At 56.0% G+C, this 18,824-nt stretch overlaps 1 protein-coding gene across 1 annotated transcript; it reads left to right on the forward strand.

Annotated features, from left to right (window-relative positions):
* Positions 1-3,866: 3,866 nt before the first annotated feature.
* On the forward strand, positions 3,867-7,068 carry LOC125917060 (leucine-rich repeat neuronal protein 2). Its single transcript, XM_049623314.1, has one exon. It carries the CDS (start codon positions 4,196-4,198, stop codon positions 6,335-6,337), a length of 2,142 nt encoding a protein of 713 aa, XP_049479271.1. The 5' UTR covers positions 3,867-4,195; the 3' UTR covers positions 6,338-7,068.
* Positions 7,069-18,824: the final 11,756 nt, after the last annotated feature.

Raw genomic sequence — 18,824 nt, forward strand, 5'->3', positions numbered from 1 at the left:
TGGCCCCAGGGCTTTCAGTCTCCTGTCACTGCAGGCCAAGGCTGACAGACAGCCCCCAGCCCCCAATCAGAGGGCAGGCCGAGGTCCACGTGCAGCCCGCTGGCTCCGTTTGTCCGTTTGCGGTGCCGGCCCAGCCACACTCACACAGGAACAATGTCTTCCCTCTGCTGTCCCCCAAGTCGGGGGCGGGGGTCGCTGTAGCCCCAAATCAAGGAATGGTGTGTGCGGGGGGGGGGGGGCCCATCAGGTGGCTGTAGGGGCGGAGGAGCTGAGGACCCAGGTCATCTCTGAAGGCACACGGGGCCAGCCCCGTGCTCTGCTCCCGTAAGGCCGGCCTGGATCCGCCAGGCGGCAAGCCTTGGCTGGGCTGGTGGCCCAGGTTGTGGAGTCCAGGGCCTAGGTTTGAATCCCAACCCCGCCACATGGACGTTTGCGCAACCTCTGACGAGTCATGTGACCCGTCGGAGCCTCAGTTGCTTCCCTTGCAGGATAAGACTACAAAATCCCTCCTCTGCCCACGCGCGGGCTTGATGGGGGGGGGGGTGCTCCCCACTGGCGTCCATCTACAAGGCCCTTCCGCGTGCTCGGCCCTGCGCCTGGTGCCGTGGGGGCACAGAAAGCGTGTGCGGCATGGCCCCCGCCACGAGGAGCTCGAAATCCAGGTGGGGAAAATGTCCACGCAGTCGTGTGAACTCCTGCTCACCCCGGAGATCACAGATAGAAGACAATTAGCTTTCTCCGCAGCTCCCGGCAGAAACTGCTAATCAGCCTGCACGGGTGGGCAGGTGCAAGACAGCCTGAGACGGCGATGGCAGGTGAGTGGGCAGCTCTGCCTTCCTCCCTGGAAGGGGCTGTGCGCTCAGCCGCGAGGGGGAGGACTCGTCTGGGCCTTTGCCAAGCCTTGGGATCAGAGGTGCGGCCGAACGTGAGTCATTGAGCCACCGCCTCCCTCTGGGCGCCGAACGCCCGCCCTGGGCTCCTGGCGGGGGAACAGGTGCACTGCCTCACCCACCCAGCCAGAGGGGCTGCTGCGTGGGGTGGAGGAAAAGGTTTTGAATTCAGTCTTAAGTGGTTCCTTCATCCCCGCCACACAGCTGAGCCTCCGCAGAACGGAGGCGTTAGAGCCAAGGTGGTGGAGGAGAGACCCCTGCGGCTCAGATCGCGTCTGAAGGCCAAGGGGGAGGCCCGGCCCGGCCCGGCCTGGCGGGAGACCCCTCTCCACTCACTGCAGGCTTCTCTGCCCTTCGGGACTGTCCTGCGCTCTTCTAATCGTTTTGCGGTTTTCAGCCCTGCCGGAGTGGAGGAGGTTAATGTCGTGACGTGTTATCTATTTCTGTTCCTCGCTCCCCCATGCCACCCGGAGGCAACGGTGGGCCACGGTGGGCAAGCCCAGTAGGGGCTCGTGGAGGACCTGGACGCACTTTCTGTTCCCCCTGAGAAGTCCTACCGCTGGAGAGCCTCCCAGCCCCGGGGGAGGACCGGAGCCGAGAGGCAACTGACATTTATTGAGCTCTTTCTGGGTGCGCCCCACTCGGCTCCCTTAATCCTAACGGCAACCTCATGTTAGACGGAAGGAACAGAGGCTCTGAGAAGCCGATCCGTTTTCCCAGCGTGCTCTGGCAGGAGGTGGGAAGTCAGAGTAGGATCTCTTCGCCTGTGGGCTCTGCTCTCTCTCGTGCCAGGTCGAGGCAGGAGGCAAGGGCCTCTGGGATGTATACGTGTGACAGGACCACGGGCCTAGGTCCCGTTCGGTGACAGGGCCATCCCGGGACTCAGCTCGTTCCTGCCTCCTCTCCACCCACACAGTACACTGCAGAGTCCCCTGCCCTCTTCCTGCCCCCCAGTCACTAGCTTGGGCGGCCAGGTTCCCTGGGCTTCCGCTGCACGTGTATGCGGGCGTGCGTGCGTGTGCGCACGTGTGTGCACGTGTGTTTGTTTGCTCTGAGTTTTACGTGTCAGTGCACACACACCCCCACGCAAAACCTCTGTGCATTTTAAGTCACGGTTGTTTTCCCACCTTCAGAAATAGCTGCAGAGGAAGGTGGGAGGTAGTCAAATGTAAACAGGCATACCACTCTCCTGCTCAGGGGAGGGACGGCGCCTCCAGCCGCTCCCCTCCCCAGCATCCTGGAAGCAGGGGGAGGTGGGCGAAGAGCCCCTCTGGCCAGGTGAGCGGCACCTGCCTGGAAGGTGGTAGAACGCATCGTCCCGGGACACGAGAAGGGGCACCCGGCCCGCGGCCGGACCTGAGGACAAAGAAACGTGGTGTAAATGGCACAACCCCAGAACTTGGGTGGATTCCCGTCTCCTGCCGCCTACCAGCTACGTGTCTTCAGCGAAGTTCTTTAACCTCGAAGAACCTCAATTTTTTCACGCGCAAACTAGGGGTATTATATTAATGCTTGTCGGCTCGTTTTGACGGTTAGATGAAATAAGATATTCAGAGTCTGTGGAGTCCTGGCAAATCTCAGGTGACGAGTAAGTGTTGGTGTGCTTCCCTCATAACCCGCGGTTGGAAAACTACCCAGATCGGACTTCTAGTCGTGAGGGGACCGGGCCCGGGAAGGCCCCCTGGTTTTTCCCCCATGTTCGTTGTAAACCAAGGCTGGATTTGCCTCCAGGGTGATTCAGCCTGGCCTTGGGGTCTGTGGGAGCCTGGATTACCCATACCTAGGAGGTGGGAAACAGTGGCTTAGATTCTACGCCGTGGGGTGGGGGGCGGGGTGAGCGACCTCCTGGGGGAAGGGGCTCTGGGGCCACAGAGATTGATTCGTAGAGTACACATTCACTGAGCACCTGCTGTGTGCTCTAAGCCCAATGATGACCAAGACAGGTCCCCAGCTGGGGAGACATTTCCATGTGGTGTGGTCCAGGCTATGACAGAAGGGAGCATGGGGCACTGTAAGAGCGTAAGGTGGGCCCCTTAGCCAGCCGGGAGTTGGGGGGGGGGGGATGGGAGAAGCTTCTGTAGGAGGTGACTGACCTTAAGTAGAGGCTTGGAGAACCACTAGGACTTGTCTAGGAGGCCATGAGGAGACACGAGAAGGGGGGCACGTCAGGGTAACTTCAACTCAAAAGTGTTGCTGTGCATAGTTGGTAAGTGGGAGGCAGGAGGCAAGGGCCTCTGGGATGTATACGTGTGACAGGACGTCATAGAAGGAGAGGCGAACAGCAAGAGAACAGCAAGAGAAGCCAGGAGATCAGCCAGGGACAGGTCCTGTAAGGTCTTACCTGCAGGGCTGAGGAGCTCAGACCCAGGCTTCCTAACCCCACCACCTTCCTCCAGGGAGCTCAGTCAGGCTGTTGGCAGGTCCTGCCTCCAGGCAGGAAAGTTGGCAAACACCAAAGCCATACACTAGGAGAGCCTATGCAGACCCCAGGCTGGAGCACCAACTTCCCCAGCCTGTCTGGGTATAGGGTCAGGGACCATTGCCTTTCTACTTCCAGAGTCCTGAGAGCCCACGCTGGAATTTCGAATCTGTACTATTTCCACAACCACCGCCGTCCCCTCCACACACACACACACACACACACACACACACACACACTGCTCAGAGGGATGCCTGGAAACTTTACCCAGTGAGCCAAAGAGGGCAGGGGAGATGTGAGAAGGTAAGAGAATCTACTCCACATCTCTCGACTCAGAAGGACTGTGGAGATGATGGTCATTCTAGCATCTCCTCTCCTCCACACACGTGCACGTACACCCCTTCCCGAGTTCTCCCGGAAGCTTCCCAGTTCAATCTCTCCCCCCTTCCCTGAAGACTCACAGTTGCTCCCTCCCCCAGCGGATGGTAGAAAAGGACACCCAAGCCTCAGGTTTGTAGGATGGAACCCAGGAGCCCTAGCTGTCCCCGTCTCTCCGTTCCTTTGCCCTCTGGAGTCAAGCAGGGGTGACACGGGAGGAGGGAGTAGATTCTGCTTCTCTGCCACCTCCTGACTGTGCATCCTTTTCTTCCAGGGCTGCCCCGATGGGGCGTGGCAAGGAATGAGCAGGCCCCGCCCCAGCGGACAAGGATGGAGAGCCGTACCCAGGAGGGCAAGAAGCGATGCCCACCCATCCCCACGTAGAATGACCGTCCCGGGAGGGCGGTTCCCCAGGCCCTGGCAAGGCTGCTGACCCTCGGCCTGCGAACCGCTAAGAGTAGGACTCCAGACTCTCCTTGCGGATGGTTCCCTACCCTGCGGCTCCATCATGAGGCTCCTCGTGGCCCCCCTTTTGCTGGCGTGGGTGGCCGGTGCCGCCGCCGCCGTGCCCGTGGTACCCTGGCGTGTGCCCTGCCCCCCTCAGTGCGCCTGCCAGATCCGGCCCTGGTATACGCCCCGGTCATCCTACCGTGAGGCCACCACCGTGGACTGCAATGACCTGTTCCTGACGGCGGTGCCCCCCGGGCTGCCCGCGGGCACGCAGACCTTATTGCTGCAGAGCAACAGCATCGTCCGCGTGGACCAGAGTGAGCTCAACTACCTGGCCAACCTCACAGAGCTGGACCTGTCCCAGAACAGCTTTTCGGACGCTCGGGACTGTGATTTGCGCGCCCTGCCCCAGCTGCTGAGCCTGCACCTGGAGGAGAACCAGCTGAGCCGGCTGGAGGACCACAGCTTTGCGGGGCTCGCCAGCCTGCAGGAGCTCTATCTCAACCACAACCAGCTCTACCGCATCGCCCCCAGGGCCTTTGCCGGCCTCGGCAACCTGCTGAGGCTGCACCTCAACTCCAACCTGCTGAGGGCCGTTGACGGCCGCTGGTTTGAGATGCTGCCCAACCTGGAGATCCTCATGATCGGCGGCAACAAGGTAGACGCCATCCTGGACATGAACTTCCGGCCCCTGGCCAACCTGCGCAGCCTGGTGCTGGCAGGCATGAACCTTCGGGAGATCTCCGACTACGCCCTGGAGGGGCTGCAAAGCCTGGAGAGCCTCTCCTTCTATGACAACCAGCTGGCCCAGGTGCCCAGGCGGGCCTTGGAGCAGGTGCCCGGGCTCAAGTTCTTAGACCTGAACAAGAACCCGCTCCAGCGGGTGGGGCCTGGGGACTTTGCCAACATGCTGCACCTCAAGGAGCTGGGTCTCAACAACATGGAGGAGCTGGTTTCCATCGACAAGTTCGCCCTGGTCAACCTCCCCGAGCTGACCAAGCTGGACATCACCAACAACCCCCGGCTGTCCTTCATCCACCCCCGCGCCTTCCACCACCTGCCCCAGATGGAGACCCTCATGCTCAACAACAACGCTCTCAGTGCCTTGCACCAGCAGACGGTGGAGTCCCTGCCCAACCTGCAGGAGGTGGGTCTCCATGGCAACCCCATCCGCTGTGATTGCGTCATCCGCTGGGCCAATGCCACGGGCACCCGCGTCCGCTTCATCGAGCCGCAGTCCACCCTGTGCGCCGAGCCGCCCGACCTCCAGCGCCGCCCAGTCCGCGAGGTGCCCTTCCGGGAGATGACGGACCACTGCCTGCCCCTCATCTCCCCCCGCAGCTTCCCCCCCAGCCTCCAGGTGGCCAGCGGAGAGAGCCTGGTGCTACACTGCCGGGCACTGGCTGAACCGGAACCCGAGATCTACTGGGTCACGCCAGCCGGGGTTCGACTGACGCCTGCCCGTGCTGGCAGGAAGTACCGGGTGTACCCCGAGGGGACCCTGGAGCTGCGGAGGGTGACGGCAGAAGAGACAGGGCTGTATACCTGTGTGGCCCAGAACCTGGTGGGGGCTGACAGTAAGACGGTTAACGTGGTCGTCGGCCGGGCTCCCCCGCAGCCAGGCCGGGACAAGGGATGGGGGCTGGAGCTCCGGGTGCAGGAGACCCACCCTTACCATATCCTGCTGTCTTGGGTCCCCCCACCCAACACAGTCTCTACCAACCTCACCTGGTCCAGCGCCTCCTCCCCCAGGGGCCAGGGGGCCCCTGCTCTGGCCCGCCTGCCGAGGGGAACCCACAGCTACAACATCACCCGCCTCCTTCAGGCCACGGAGTACTGGGCCTGCCTGCAAGTGGCCTTTGCCGATGCCCACACCCAGCTGGCATGTGTATGGACCAGGACTAAAGAGGCCGCTCCTTGCCGCAGAGCCTTAGGGGACCGACCAGGGCTCATAGCCATCCTGGCTCTGGCTGTCCTCCTGCTGGCAGCCGGGCTAGCCGCCCACCTTGGCGGTGGTCAGCCCAGGCAGGGGGCGGGTGGGCCGCCTCTCCTTCCAGCCTGGGCTTTCTGGGGCTGGGGGAGTGCCCCCTCCGTTCGAGTGGTATCCGTGCCCCTTGTCTTGCCCTGGAACCCTGGAAGGAAGCTGTCCCGGTCTTCGGAAGGGGAAACACCATCACCACTATTGCTACAAAATTCCTGAAGCTTGGCCCGCTCTCAGCAGTAGACAAATAACGAGGACTACTTTTTACCAAAAGGGAAGCGATCTGGGTCAGATGCCCTGCCAGGAAAGTGACATGGACCCACGTGCTTGAGGCCTGGCAGCTGGACCAAGACAGACGGGCTTTGTAGCCTCAGGGGGCACTCCCACCGCCTCCAAAAAGTTGCCCTTACCTTCCGGGAGCCTGTCCGCTGACATTCTGATGAGCATCTCCAAGGGACAGGAGGGACTCTGGCGAGAGCCTCCTCCCACCCCCCCCTAGTTGTCTGTGTGCCCAGAGGCTCCTGGGCTTCTGCTTGGATGTCCCCTGCCTGTGTCCCCAGGCCCTTGGCCCACAGGATGCGCCCCCTCCTCTTCTCTTTCTTTGCACAGTCTCAGTTGCTTGCTCTTTCCCCTCCTGGGCAAGGGCTGAGGGAGGCCTCTCCTCCCCACCATGGGGTGACCGCTCCCAAAGTGGGTCCCTGGTCGGATCTGAAGGACATCTGGGGAGAGGGATGCCCAGGAATGCCTGATCTTGGCAGCCGGTTTGGCACTCTGAGGTTGACTTTCTATAGGCAATTTTGTACCTTTGTGGAGAAACGTGTCACCTCCCCACAACCCAGTTCACTCTTTTCTCCTGTTTTGTAAAAAATAAAAATAAACAAGAATAACGATAGTAAGGGGGGAAAGGAAACCAAGGGAGGATAATCTTTGAATACTAAGTGTAACTGAAAAGCTCTGTGCTCTGGAATCTCTTCACACCCAGGGGGTGGTTGGAGGGAGGGGCTGGGAAGGGACTGGAGGGGAGAGGGAGATGGTGACAGAGGGCACAGGTGTTACCTGTAGGTCTGAATTCGGGCCTGCTGGGGGGGGGGGGCGGTTGGGGGAGGCTGACAGGAGAAGGAGGAACCACAGGAGGCAAGGAAAGGGTGGGAGAGAAAAATGGAGGAAAGCACAGAGAGAGAGAGAGAGAGAGAGAGGGGGAGAGAGAGTGGAAATTTCCATCACCAAACATTGTCACCCCTTCTCTTTCCCTGATAAGCAATTAACATGCCAGTGCATAGGAAGCACTTGCCGGCCTATTTCTAATTAAACAAACCCAAGAGGCAGAGTCATGCAGAGAATTGCAAATCATCAAGACAGCAAGAACTTTGGCTCACTGGGGCAGAAGGGGGAGTGGGGTGATAGAGGATTTGGGGAGGGGAAGGCTATGGGAGAAAGAAATTGCTGCATGGATCTTTCCGGTCCATTTCGGTATCATTTGCCATGAGCCTGGTTTGGTTTGTGGTATTTTTTGGTGTTTTTTTTTGTTTTTTGGTTTTTTTTGCTTTTTTGTTTTTTAAGACAGATTGACTTGTTAGGACCAAATGCGAAGAGGGGTCTCTGTCGGAAAAGCAATAGAGCCCAGGGGAGGGGGCTGCCGTGCCCGGTCAAGGGGGCCGCTCCAAAGCAGAGGCCACTGGCCACAGCTTTGGTTTTGGAAACGGGCTGAGACGGCCCTGGGTTTCCTGAGACTGAAGAAGCAGCATCGGAACCTGAGCCCCCCTGTGCTACAGACCCAGAGGGCAGACTCATCGTAGGTTGGCTCCAAGCCGCCATGGGGATTGCAAACATATACACAGGTGGAAGCCAGGCCAGGAGACGGAGCATCGGGCCCCACGGAACCTAGAAGGAGGACACTCACCCCAAGCCAGAGGGCAGCGCTCCTCTCTGAGTCTCGGGACCACACTTGGAGAACCACGGAGTCCGGCCTGCGGGGGCTAGAAGGTTTCGCTCCCTCCGCTGCCGGCCCCAGTGTGTTTATGGGTAGCGGTAAAGGTTCTGGTCCCAGGAGAGTCAGAAAAGAGGCAGGAGGATGGTGCCTCTGGCCCCCTCCCCTCCACTGGTGGACTGCTCAGCCCCCATCACGAAATGACCACCCTCTGCCCTGATTCGTGCATGTTTTTTCCCATGGGCCAGTTATGTGCTATTTAGGGGAGGGGGCTGGGAAAGCAGAGATCTGACACACTGGCTCCCCTTCCCCTTTGGGCACCCATGGCCGACATTGCCAACGCCTCACAGTGTCCCTACGTGAGGAGCTCTGGGGTCACCTCAGCTACTCCGGGCAGCCCTACCCACTGGCTGGAAATGGCCTGTGGGATCTAGCTGGTTTTCTCCATCGGTGAGGGTTGTTCCAGAGCTCTGTGGGGAAGACGTGGGGCAGGGCCCATGCTGAGCGTGGAAAACGGGAGTTGGAAATCATCACCTGTCCTTTCCTCTAGGACAGCAGGCGCTCACTGCCTTCCTTGACAGGCCCACGTGGCAAGGAGAGTCAAGGTGCTATTCCCTTGAATAAGGCCCCAGAGCCCTGTGAGGCCTGGGGAGCCCTGCAGCCCCGTCCCATTGCTACCTCCGCTGCCACCCCTAGAACATTCCTGTGAGCCCTGGGCCTGGTCATAGCAACTCAAAGAGTGGACATCCGCACAGCTGGGGGCCCAGGGCCTTGGAGCCTGCTGGTTCAAAGTACCTGTAAACGTGCCTGAGGTTGGAAGACGGGAGGGGGGGGGGCGGGGCTTGGAGGTGGAAGAACCCGCTTTGCTTTCGCATGGACTCCGCAGTTACAGACAGGAAACCTGCGGGAATCCTACAAGCCGTGGGTCCCCAGGAAAGGGGATGAGAGTCAGGCTCCTGGCCTCAGGCATCCAGGCTCTCGAGGCAAAGCCGCCTCCCCGTTGCCACGGGGCTTATACCCTTGACAATGAATCCCTCCTTCTTGGGGGGAGAAACAGTCACAGGGGTTTAACCTGTCTCTCCTCTGAATCCCAGTCCTAAACGTGGTGGCCATCCCGGAGAAATTAGGCGAGGTGGAAGAGGATGGAGCGAGTGACCTCCTTTCTGTCACAGAGATGCCACTAGAGGGACATCCGTAGCCAGTTGGGGACAGGGAGGAAGAGGCACCTTGCGGGTTGCTGTGTCCTAGAAGAGCTAGAAACCGAGCAAATGAGAGTGAGCAGCCTCTCCCCTGGCACAGAGAGCCAGGTGCATGGCTCGGGTGTGTTTTGCCTGGCGGGGGGGACAGCGCGACCGTGCCCTGGAGGTCTATTTAGACAGCCTAACTGGCCGTCCCGGCTTCTACACTAGACCGAGCCTGTGGGCAACTGAACATGCTGGGTCTAAAACCAACAAAACAGCTATTAAACCTGGTCTCTCCTATACATTTAAGATTGCCCTTTTTTTTTAACCCTAAGTAGAAAGCAATATTTATTTCCCCTTAAATTTTAAGGTGTTACGTAGGGCCTATCATTTCCATCTATTGAGACGATTTCAAAACCCAGCCCAATTGTTGAGCGTAGTAGCTCTCCCTCCCTAGGGCATGCCACTGAGAGGTCCCCTTGCCTTCCATGTGCTCGTCCACGGAGCCAGGACACGGTTCTGTGGCTCACCGTGGCAGCCTTCCCATCTCCTTGACAGGCTCTATCAGTCAATACGTCTGGGATGGCCACTCGGCCAACTGCAGACAGCTTAAGCATGCTATCTTGCAGCCCACATTTCTGCATTCTCCCCCAGATGGACTTTGTGGGAGGCTGTGTGAAATGCAGAGATAGCGAGCTGGAGGCATTCCTCAGAGCTCTCGGTCCGGTCCCGGCATCAGAGAAGTAAACGCGGTTGGCTGAGCTAGGGTAGGTGACCAAGTAGAATTTTATTGGTCTCAGCATTGAAAGTCCTTTGTTTCAGGAACTCTCCCAGTCCTGGACAAACTGGGATGGTTGGTCACCCTAGTTGAGCAGCCTCTTTCTAATGGTGCCCTCTTCCTTCCTTCCCTCCCCACCCTCCCTCCCAATCAACAAATAGTTAATGAACGTAATGGTCTGCGCGGCTGTAGGAAATGGGGACGTAGATACAGACCTCTGAGCCCGTGGACCTGGCTTTTCTAGTGAGAAGGGAGAGTTGATGAGCAGGACACATAAGTAAGAATATGTAGTCTTGTAGAATGGTAACGAGTACTATGGAGAAAAAATAAGTCAGGGAAGAGGAGGAGTGGATGTGTAGAGCCTTACACGGGGTGTTCAGGGAAGGCCTCACTGAGAAGTTGACATCTGAGCAAAGCCTTGCGGGGAGCGAACCAGGCAGTTATCTGGGGGAAGAGAGATTCAGACAGAGAGAATAACAAAGGTGAAGGCCAAGAGCAAGGAGGTCAGTGTGGCCACAGCAAGAGAGGAAAGGGAAGGGCAACCGTGACGGGGGTTTGTGTCGGGCCTTGTCAGCCACTGGAAGGACTTGGGCTTTTCCTCCAGTTAGAGGGGGAGCCACAGCAGGGTCCTGGGAAGACGTGGCATGGTTGAACTTGAGGGGATGCCTCCTGGTTGAGAACAGCATGGGGGCAGGGCTGGCAGAGGGCAGAAGCAGAGAGGCCAGGTGGGCGTCTGCAATAATCACCTCCGGGTACTCATCACTTCTAGAACATTGCCAGGGATGGGCACTAAGCGCACCTCTGTATTTTCTAAATCTATCCCCTTCCCCATTTTGAAAATCAAAGCCACACTGACTGTTCCACAAACTCCCTGCTGCTCTGCTTTTCCAGGTGATTCTTCAAAGGGGGCTCCACCATCATGTTTGCAAGTTCTGTCCATGCCCTTGCCAGTAATGGCCAGTGGAGGTCATTTAAGGGAGTGAGGAATGACCTTGACTGGCCTTCAGTTCCATCTTGTGTTCGTCAGTCGCTCGGGGAGAGGCCACAGTGACTGCCGGAGCCCCTACCCTGCCCTTTCCTCTGTCAACCACTGACAACGCCTTGGCTGTTCCAGGCCCAACGTCTACATTCCTTCTTGCTGATTTTACCCAAAGAACCCTCGTGTGTTCCTCAAAGGTTTCCCAAATGTCAAATCAATGTATCTTTAGCCTTCCCAATACAATTTTTTTTGAATATTTATTTGTTTGGGGAGAGCTCAAGTGGGGAAGGGGCAGAGAGAGGGGGACAGAAGATCCAAAGCAGGGTCTGCGTGGACAGCCTGACAGCAGCGAGCCCAATACGGGGCTCGAACTCACGGACCGCAAAATCATGACCCGAGCCAAAGTGGGACGCTTACGTGACTGAGCCCCGCAGGTGCCCCTGACCTTCCCAGTACAATTCTGACGCATTTGCACAGTCCTTTTGCACTTGCCCATTAATTAAAAGCCTCTCCTGTACTTTTTGTAGTAATGGTGATGATTGAGCATCTACCACGTGTGGCCACTCTCACAGATGTGTCACACACGCCGCTTCACTTCAACCCACAGCTGCCTTATACAGCGAATGCCACTAGCCCCATTTGATAAATTTGGACGTCAGAGCTCAGAGAGGTTAAATGACTTCCCCAAGGTCACGCAGCTAGTGGGTGGCAGAGTCAGGCTTCAAACACCGTCTGATTCCAAGGGCTCGGGTTTAACCACCCTGCTCTAGTATATTCAAATTCATATACTTCAGAAGTATGTCAGTAGTTTCTCGAGAACACGTGAACTTCTAAAATCTGCATGCCTTAGAGAGCTCCTGCACAGCCACGTTTATTTTTAGACGCTGCCCTCTTTTTTTTTCTTTCTTACACTCAAGATAATTTGTGACTCCATTGTCAAGACTGCGGTTGTGAAACCTCTTGAACTATATTCTCTTGAGAATCACAGTTTTGATTCTTTTCTCTGAATTTTTGAAACATCCTTTGTAGAAGTCTGGGCGGGGGCGGGGGGGTGGGTTCTGATTTTGTCCCCTCATCCTTCCCTTCCTTAGATACTGTGAACTCTACAAGTACGTGGTGGCTTCCTCCAGAGTTTCTGATCCCTCCCCTCACCGACCAGTTCTTCTGTGTCGGTCAGAATTACGTCCGGAGCAGCCTTTGCCAATGGGTTTCCATTGCTTCTGAGCTCAGACATCAGCTGGGCAAGTCAGGAGCTCCTCAGAGGCTCGACACTGAGCCCAGCAAAGCACCAAACAAGTGTCTAGGCGGCAGGAGTAGCTGTCGCTGACTTCTCCTGGCCTTGGCGCCATTTTACAACATTGATTAGAAAATGTGGTCCCGAGGCGCCTAGGTGGCTCAGTGTGTTAAGCGTCCAACTTCGGCTCAGGTCATGATCATGAGGTCCGTGAGTTTGGGCCCCGCGTCGGGCTCTGTGCTGACAGCTCAGAGCCTGGAGCCTGCTTCGGATTCTGTGTCTCTCTTCTCTCTCTCTCCCCTAACTCCTGCTCATGCTCTGTCTCTCTGTCTCTCAAAAACAAATATTTTTTTTAAAACAAAGAAAGAAATATGGTTCACATGGCCTCCTTCTGGCCAGGTGGCCCGGATCACTCTCATACCACAATGCTGAGCCATCCTCCTTGGTATCTTCATCTACAAGCTGGTTATGCTGCCGTGAAAAATGGCAGCTCCCTCGGCAACAAGAGGACAGGAGCAGGTTTGACAGAGTGGGAAGGACCTCTACTTCATCCCTTCACTGCCACTGTCAGAAATCAAAAACGGCCAGGCTGTCGGCCTGTACGGAGGGAAGAAGGAACCCACGCTCAACATCGTGGTAAGAATAGTGTATGGCCCATTGTGGTCCATTACTAAGCTCCTGGATCTCTACCTTCTCATCTGCCCTTAGTAATTACTCAATGAGTTAGGCAGCACAGACAGGGTTATTACCCCCATTTTACAGGTAAGGAGACTAAGGCTTGGGAACTTGAGATGAATTACCCAGCATCACACAACCAATAAGGGTAGAGCTGGAGTTTGAGTCCTGGTCTTCTAATTCCAAATGCCCATGCCCTGTCCACTTACCCCCACTACCTTCTACATAACAAACCAAGGAATAGAGGGGTGCATTCCTCTCAGGGGTGTGGGATGCTAGATAGCGGTAATCAGGCACCAATGACAGAGGATAAAAACGAGACGGTATCACTTGTGCTGACAAGGATGAAAGGAATGGGTGTGCGGTGGGCGGGAGCAAGAGCCCCAGGACTTGTGGGAGTGGAGAGATGATCGAGGCAGAGGAGCCACGGGCTGAGAGGGTGAGCTGTGGCATGTGCCGTAGTTCCAGAGCTCAGTGGCCACCGGCCGCCACTTGGTTTAGTCCCAATTCTCGCGGCTGAAGCCAGGCACAGAGCCCTCCGATTCAGGAGCCTGCCTTCCAATGGCTTCAATGTCATTATCTCCATTCATGTCACAGTGAGGGGTGGGAGGGAACTAGCACTCTGGTGTCCTGGTTCAGGGCAGGGCTGGACTATCACTGGAAGATGGAAAGCCATCCTCCTCAGGGCCCTCCACCGGAGCCAGGGGTTCAAAGATGCTCTTGGAGGGTCCATGCGCCTCTATGAGCTCCCGACAATTTTTTCTGTGTATATGATCATGAGATTTGCTGGAGAGAGGGCACCTTGGATTTCATAAGATTCTGAAATGGGTCCAAACCCCAGAACAAACAAGAATCGCCACATTAGAAGGTCCCAGGACCCACTCCCAAGTACACAGCCTCGAGAGTACGGTTGGGAGTTGTTGCCAAGGGCAACAGAGACACCCACAACAGTTGGACGGTCTGTCGGGGAGGGTCAGGTCGGTGAACACCCACCATCTCTGCACCTAAGTGGGATTCAGATTTACACATACAGACATTTCCTTTCAAATGAGGAAAATGAATTCCCGGTGTTTCCATTTGCAAAGCAAGGGCTCCTGTATCTGCCCCTAACCTCCGATCCAAACGCCAGGCTTTCAGATCGCCAACATCTACGGGCTTCCTGGAACTCTTGCCCCACCCCCATGTCCACTCCACGGCTTTTCCAACCTAAGAGCCACATTAGAGATCACTCAGCCGGTCAACAGCATCTTTCTGGCCACCAAGTGCCCCAGGAGGGCACAGGATTCACCCAAGTGCCAGGGGAAACCCAGCCTCCAGCCCTTCCCCTCTTTAATCTTAGGCAGATTTGAGTCATCCCTCCTGTTCTGCTTCTCCTTCCACAGTTCCTCAACTTCTCTGACAACCCCTCTCCGCCCCACGTGCACACACACCAGCTGTGCGCACACGTGCACATGCATGTGCGTGCACACACACAATTCTGTAAATGTCGTCTGCAGCTTGGCTCCAGTCCCCCATTCTGCACACCATCTGCTAGAAGCTATTTTAAGCACCTAATAAAACTGTTTTAGAACGAATCCCGGGGTGTTCTGCCCTGTGCTCCCCTAGGGCGAGAGCTGTCGGGCTCCAGATGGAGCTACATATTGGCACCAAGAGAAGGAGAAAGAATCGACCCAGGGCTAACAGGAGACCCCGGTCACTTCCCCACAAACCATGTTGGCGTGTCTTAGCTTTGACCACGGAGGACCCTACGTAAAGGGGAGGACATTCAGGTCTGCGCGGGGAACACACCTGGATTCAAATCCCTGCTGTGATCCTTACTATCCCCGGGACTCGGGCTAGTGACTACACCTGTAGATGAGACCGGGACCGGTCTCATCTGTGAATGAGGGCTGCCGTACCTAACTCCAGTTCTCCCAGAGAACTGCAGCATACTCCACAGCCACCTGGAGGGCGTTCAAAACACAGATTGCTGGGCTCAACCCCAGAGGACCCAATCCCGTGAGTCTGGAATACAGCTTGAAAAGCTGCATTTCTCACACAGGTTCCTAGGTGGTGCCGCTGATTCGGGACCAGGCTCTAAGAAGCTGCGACCCTAACTCCTGAGTTGCGGTGAGGACTAATGAGAAAATATATGTAAAGCACCTGGCACTTAGCAACGTGGTGGTTCTCAACCTTGGCCGTGCATTAGAATCACCCGGGGAGCTTTAAAACCTGATGCCCAACTCCACAGACCAATTAAATCAGAGTCTCTGGGGGTGAGGTACAGCCATTACTACTGTTTTTAAAAGCTCCCCAGGTGACTTAAATGTACAGTCAAGGTTGAGAGTCACTGTAGTAAGAGCTCAAGACATTTAAAACAACGTTTATGCCTAAGCCAGCTGCCCCTCTTTTCAGGACCTCTCTTCTTTCCCCAGGGCCCCAGTCGCCCACTCTGGTTCCCGGGGGAAGGACGGTGGGGAAACTTAACCTTGGCTCTGGCTTCTACAGTGGCCACGTGCGAAGGCCCATTTGGAAGATGCGAACTTTGTCCGTGCCTTTAGTGAAGTTCGTCAGACATTCACTCAGCCGTCAACCGAGGGGCTATGACTGTATTTCTGCAGCTCCTGGGAGGACACGGGGATGAAGAAAATCCAGCCCTGTCCGGAGTTTGTACCGTAATACAAAAGACAGACCTATGGACTCTCGGATCTGGAAGAGTCCTCCAGCCCCACCCCTCACCCGTCACCAAAGTTCTCTCCGCAACCACCCACCATCTCATCCAGCTTAAATACTTTAAGTGGCCGAGAGCTCATTACCTCATAAGGCAGCCCATCTGGTTTAGCAGCTACTTGTTCAAAAATTCTTCCTTAGACTGAACCGAAATCCCGGGTCTGTGATTCCTTCTCATTAGCTCCAAACTTTGGAAGCGACTCAGCCCAGGCTTCCCCCACGGTGACGGCACCGTAAATTCCTTCTGCAGTGGGAGGAACCCAGAACCGGCAAATCGAGAGTGCATTCGACATCGCCATCAAAGGCCAGTACAGAGGTCCTTACCTGAGTGCTGTCTGCCTCTCACAGGTTGTGTGGGGACACAAGAGTCAACATAACGCCAAGTACTCCCCGAGGAGCCGACCACCCTCTGACCTTTACCCCCACTCAGTTCTTTCCCGCTTATCCACAGCCTCAGCCTCACCCGGCCCCCGTGTCAGAGGTCTTGGTCCGTGTCTGCTGATGGTGGGTGGTCATCACCACACAAAACAAATGTGACTCAATCCCGCTATGAAATGAAATTGGGTATCTCGGCCCCCAACGTCAGAGGAGTGTTTAAATCACCCACAGAGCCACGGAAAAAATCAGGCTCATGGGGCTCGGTAAATAACTGAGGATGAGAAAAATCAACAAGGACCATGACATAATAGCTCCCTCCAAAGTAAAGGAGCTGGATAGAAAAAATAATCGAGAGAGGCCCATGGGAAATGGTTGAAACGCTACGATGTTTTCACCAAACAAAACCTGCATTAAGATCCCGCTGGGCAGGGGGCGCCTGGGTGGCTCGGTTGGGCGTCCAACTTCAGCTCGGGTCATGATCTCACACGGTCTGTGGGTTGGAGCCCTGCGCCGGGCTCTGTGCTGACAGCTCGGGCCCTGGAACCTGCTTCGGATTCTGTGTCTCCCTCTCTCTCTGCCCCTCCTCCACTCACACTCTGTCTCAAAAATAAATATTAAAAAAAAAAATTTTGTAATAAAAAAAAATCCTACTGCAAAGTCAAAGAAGAGATGAAGAATGTTTCCCCCCAGGAACCTACCACGTGATTAGGGAGTCAAGTCTTACCCAATAAAACCATTTCTATACTATGCCGGTAAAATGAGACCGCAATGATCTAGAGTGAGATGAAGGGGAAACACAGGTTAAGAGCTCGGAAGAGGAGAATCAACAGAGACCAGAAAGGCTAGTGAGGCTTCGCCAAGAGGGAGCCTGTTTTTAAGAAAGACACCATGTTCCTCCTTGCTGACCCCTCTGCGGACACCCACCGCATCCTGGTCGAGAGAAGCCCCAAAGCTTAGGAAAACCGAGCACCCAGCACTCTGAGAACTCAACCGCAGTGTTCGTGGTCGAGATCCCACAACACGAACATGCAATGGATCAGGCCAAGTGGCAGAGGCAGGCTTGGAGCTGGAGGAACCCCCTAGGAGAAGGGCGCACTTGAGAAAACACTCCAGCCCCTGGGTGACTGAGGCCCAGCCCATCGGGGCCCCGGCAGGCCCAAGCTGGGACCCCCAGTGGGTCCGGCTGCTTCAGCCTGAGGTGACATGAGGAAGGTCAACATCACATTTGAGCTGAAGGGAAATCCGCGCCCCCTTCCCTCCATGCTGGCTCTTCCCCTTATGGATCAAAGGGGCTTCCCACCCATCATCACATCCATCCCTGCCTCCAGCTGGACCTCAGCTAGTTTTCTGGAGAGAAACCAGGTGAGAGGCAGAGGGAGGGAGAGACACGCCGAGGGGAGTGTGGGACCGAAGGGGACATCATGTTTCCCACCTCTCAGCCTTCCCCTATTTTTGCAGAGAAGAAACAGGCTGAGATTAACAGAGAGGGGAAAGTAAGTTGCAGATACGTACCGGAGGGGAGAGGGAGTGTTCGTGGGGAGGAGACGCGGTTGGGAAAATGGCAACTGTGATCCTCGGCTGCCAGGGTACCTGTAAGTACTCAGCTCCTCCTCCTCATCCTCCAGCGGCCTCTGTGCTCACCGGGCACCAGTGAGGCCCGAGGGGATGTCTGGGAGTCAAATGTCCTTACCTGGGGCAGCCCAGGCCAGGGGAGTCAGAATCGGGGTTGACCTTCTCTCACTTCCTGCGGCCCTCAGAAAGCGGGAAGTCCTAACGCCCCCACCACCCACCCTTGTTCCTGCTTGGCTTTAAAAAAAATTTTTTATGTAAGTCATCTGACTTCTTTAATTTTTAATTGTGGTTAAAAGACACATAACAGGGGCGCCTGGGGGGCTCCGTCAGTGAAATGTCTGACTCTTGATTTCAGCTCAGGTCATGATCTCACGGTTTCTGGGTTCAAGCCCCAAGAGATTCTCTCTCTCTCTCTCTCTCTCTCTCTCTCTCTCTCTCTCTCCCCCTCTTTCTTTCTCTCCCCTCCCCTGCTCATGCTTGCTCTCTCTCTCTCTCAAAATAAACTTTAAAAACAAACAAAAACGCGTAACACAAAATTTACTATCATAACCACTTCTGATGGTGCAGATCAGAGGCGTAAAGCGTATCCACCTTGTTGTGCGACCAGCAGCCAGAATTTTTTTCCTCTCGCAAACCTGAAGCTCTACCCGTTAAGCAACATGTGCCCACCGTCCCCTCCCGCAGCCCCGGTAACCACCACGCTGCTTTCCGTTTCTGCGAATTTGACTTCAAGTGGGTGGCATCATACACTCTTTTTGTGACGGGCTCGTTTCACTTAGCACAACGTCCTCAGGGTTCATCCACGTTGTGGCGGAATTCCCTTCCTACGGAAGGCCGCGTAATACTTCCTTGTGTGTATACAGCACATTTAATTGTACATTTCGCCACTGGTGGGCACCCGATGTGCCTAAACCCTTCGGCGCTCGTGCACAATGCTGCTGGGAACGTGGTGTGTGTGTATCTTTTTGAGACCCGGCTCTCATTTCTTTTGGGTCTACACCCAGAAGGGGCATGACTGGATCACATTACATTTCTGTTTTTAATTTTTTGAGGAACTGCATACTGTTTTCCACAGCGGCTGCACCATTTCACATCCCCCCCCCCCCCCCCCCACGGCGCACCAAGCTCCCGATTTTTCCACGCTACCTTGTTTTTAGGTCACTGAGCACAAAGCGGCTTCCCGCACCTCCGGACTCGAAGTGAGAAGCTCAGTCCAGTTCGAACAAGTGGGGTCCCACCTTGGCCTGCCTTCTTCCTCGGAGCCCCCACATCC

Source organism: Panthera uncia, unplaced genomic scaffold (genome assembly GCF_023721935.1).
Source record: "Panthera uncia isolate 11264 unplaced genomic scaffold, Puncia_PCG_1.0 HiC_scaffold_1441, whole genome shotgun sequence".
Taxonomy (NCBI): domain Eukaryota; kingdom Metazoa; phylum Chordata; class Mammalia; order Carnivora; family Felidae; genus Panthera; species Panthera uncia.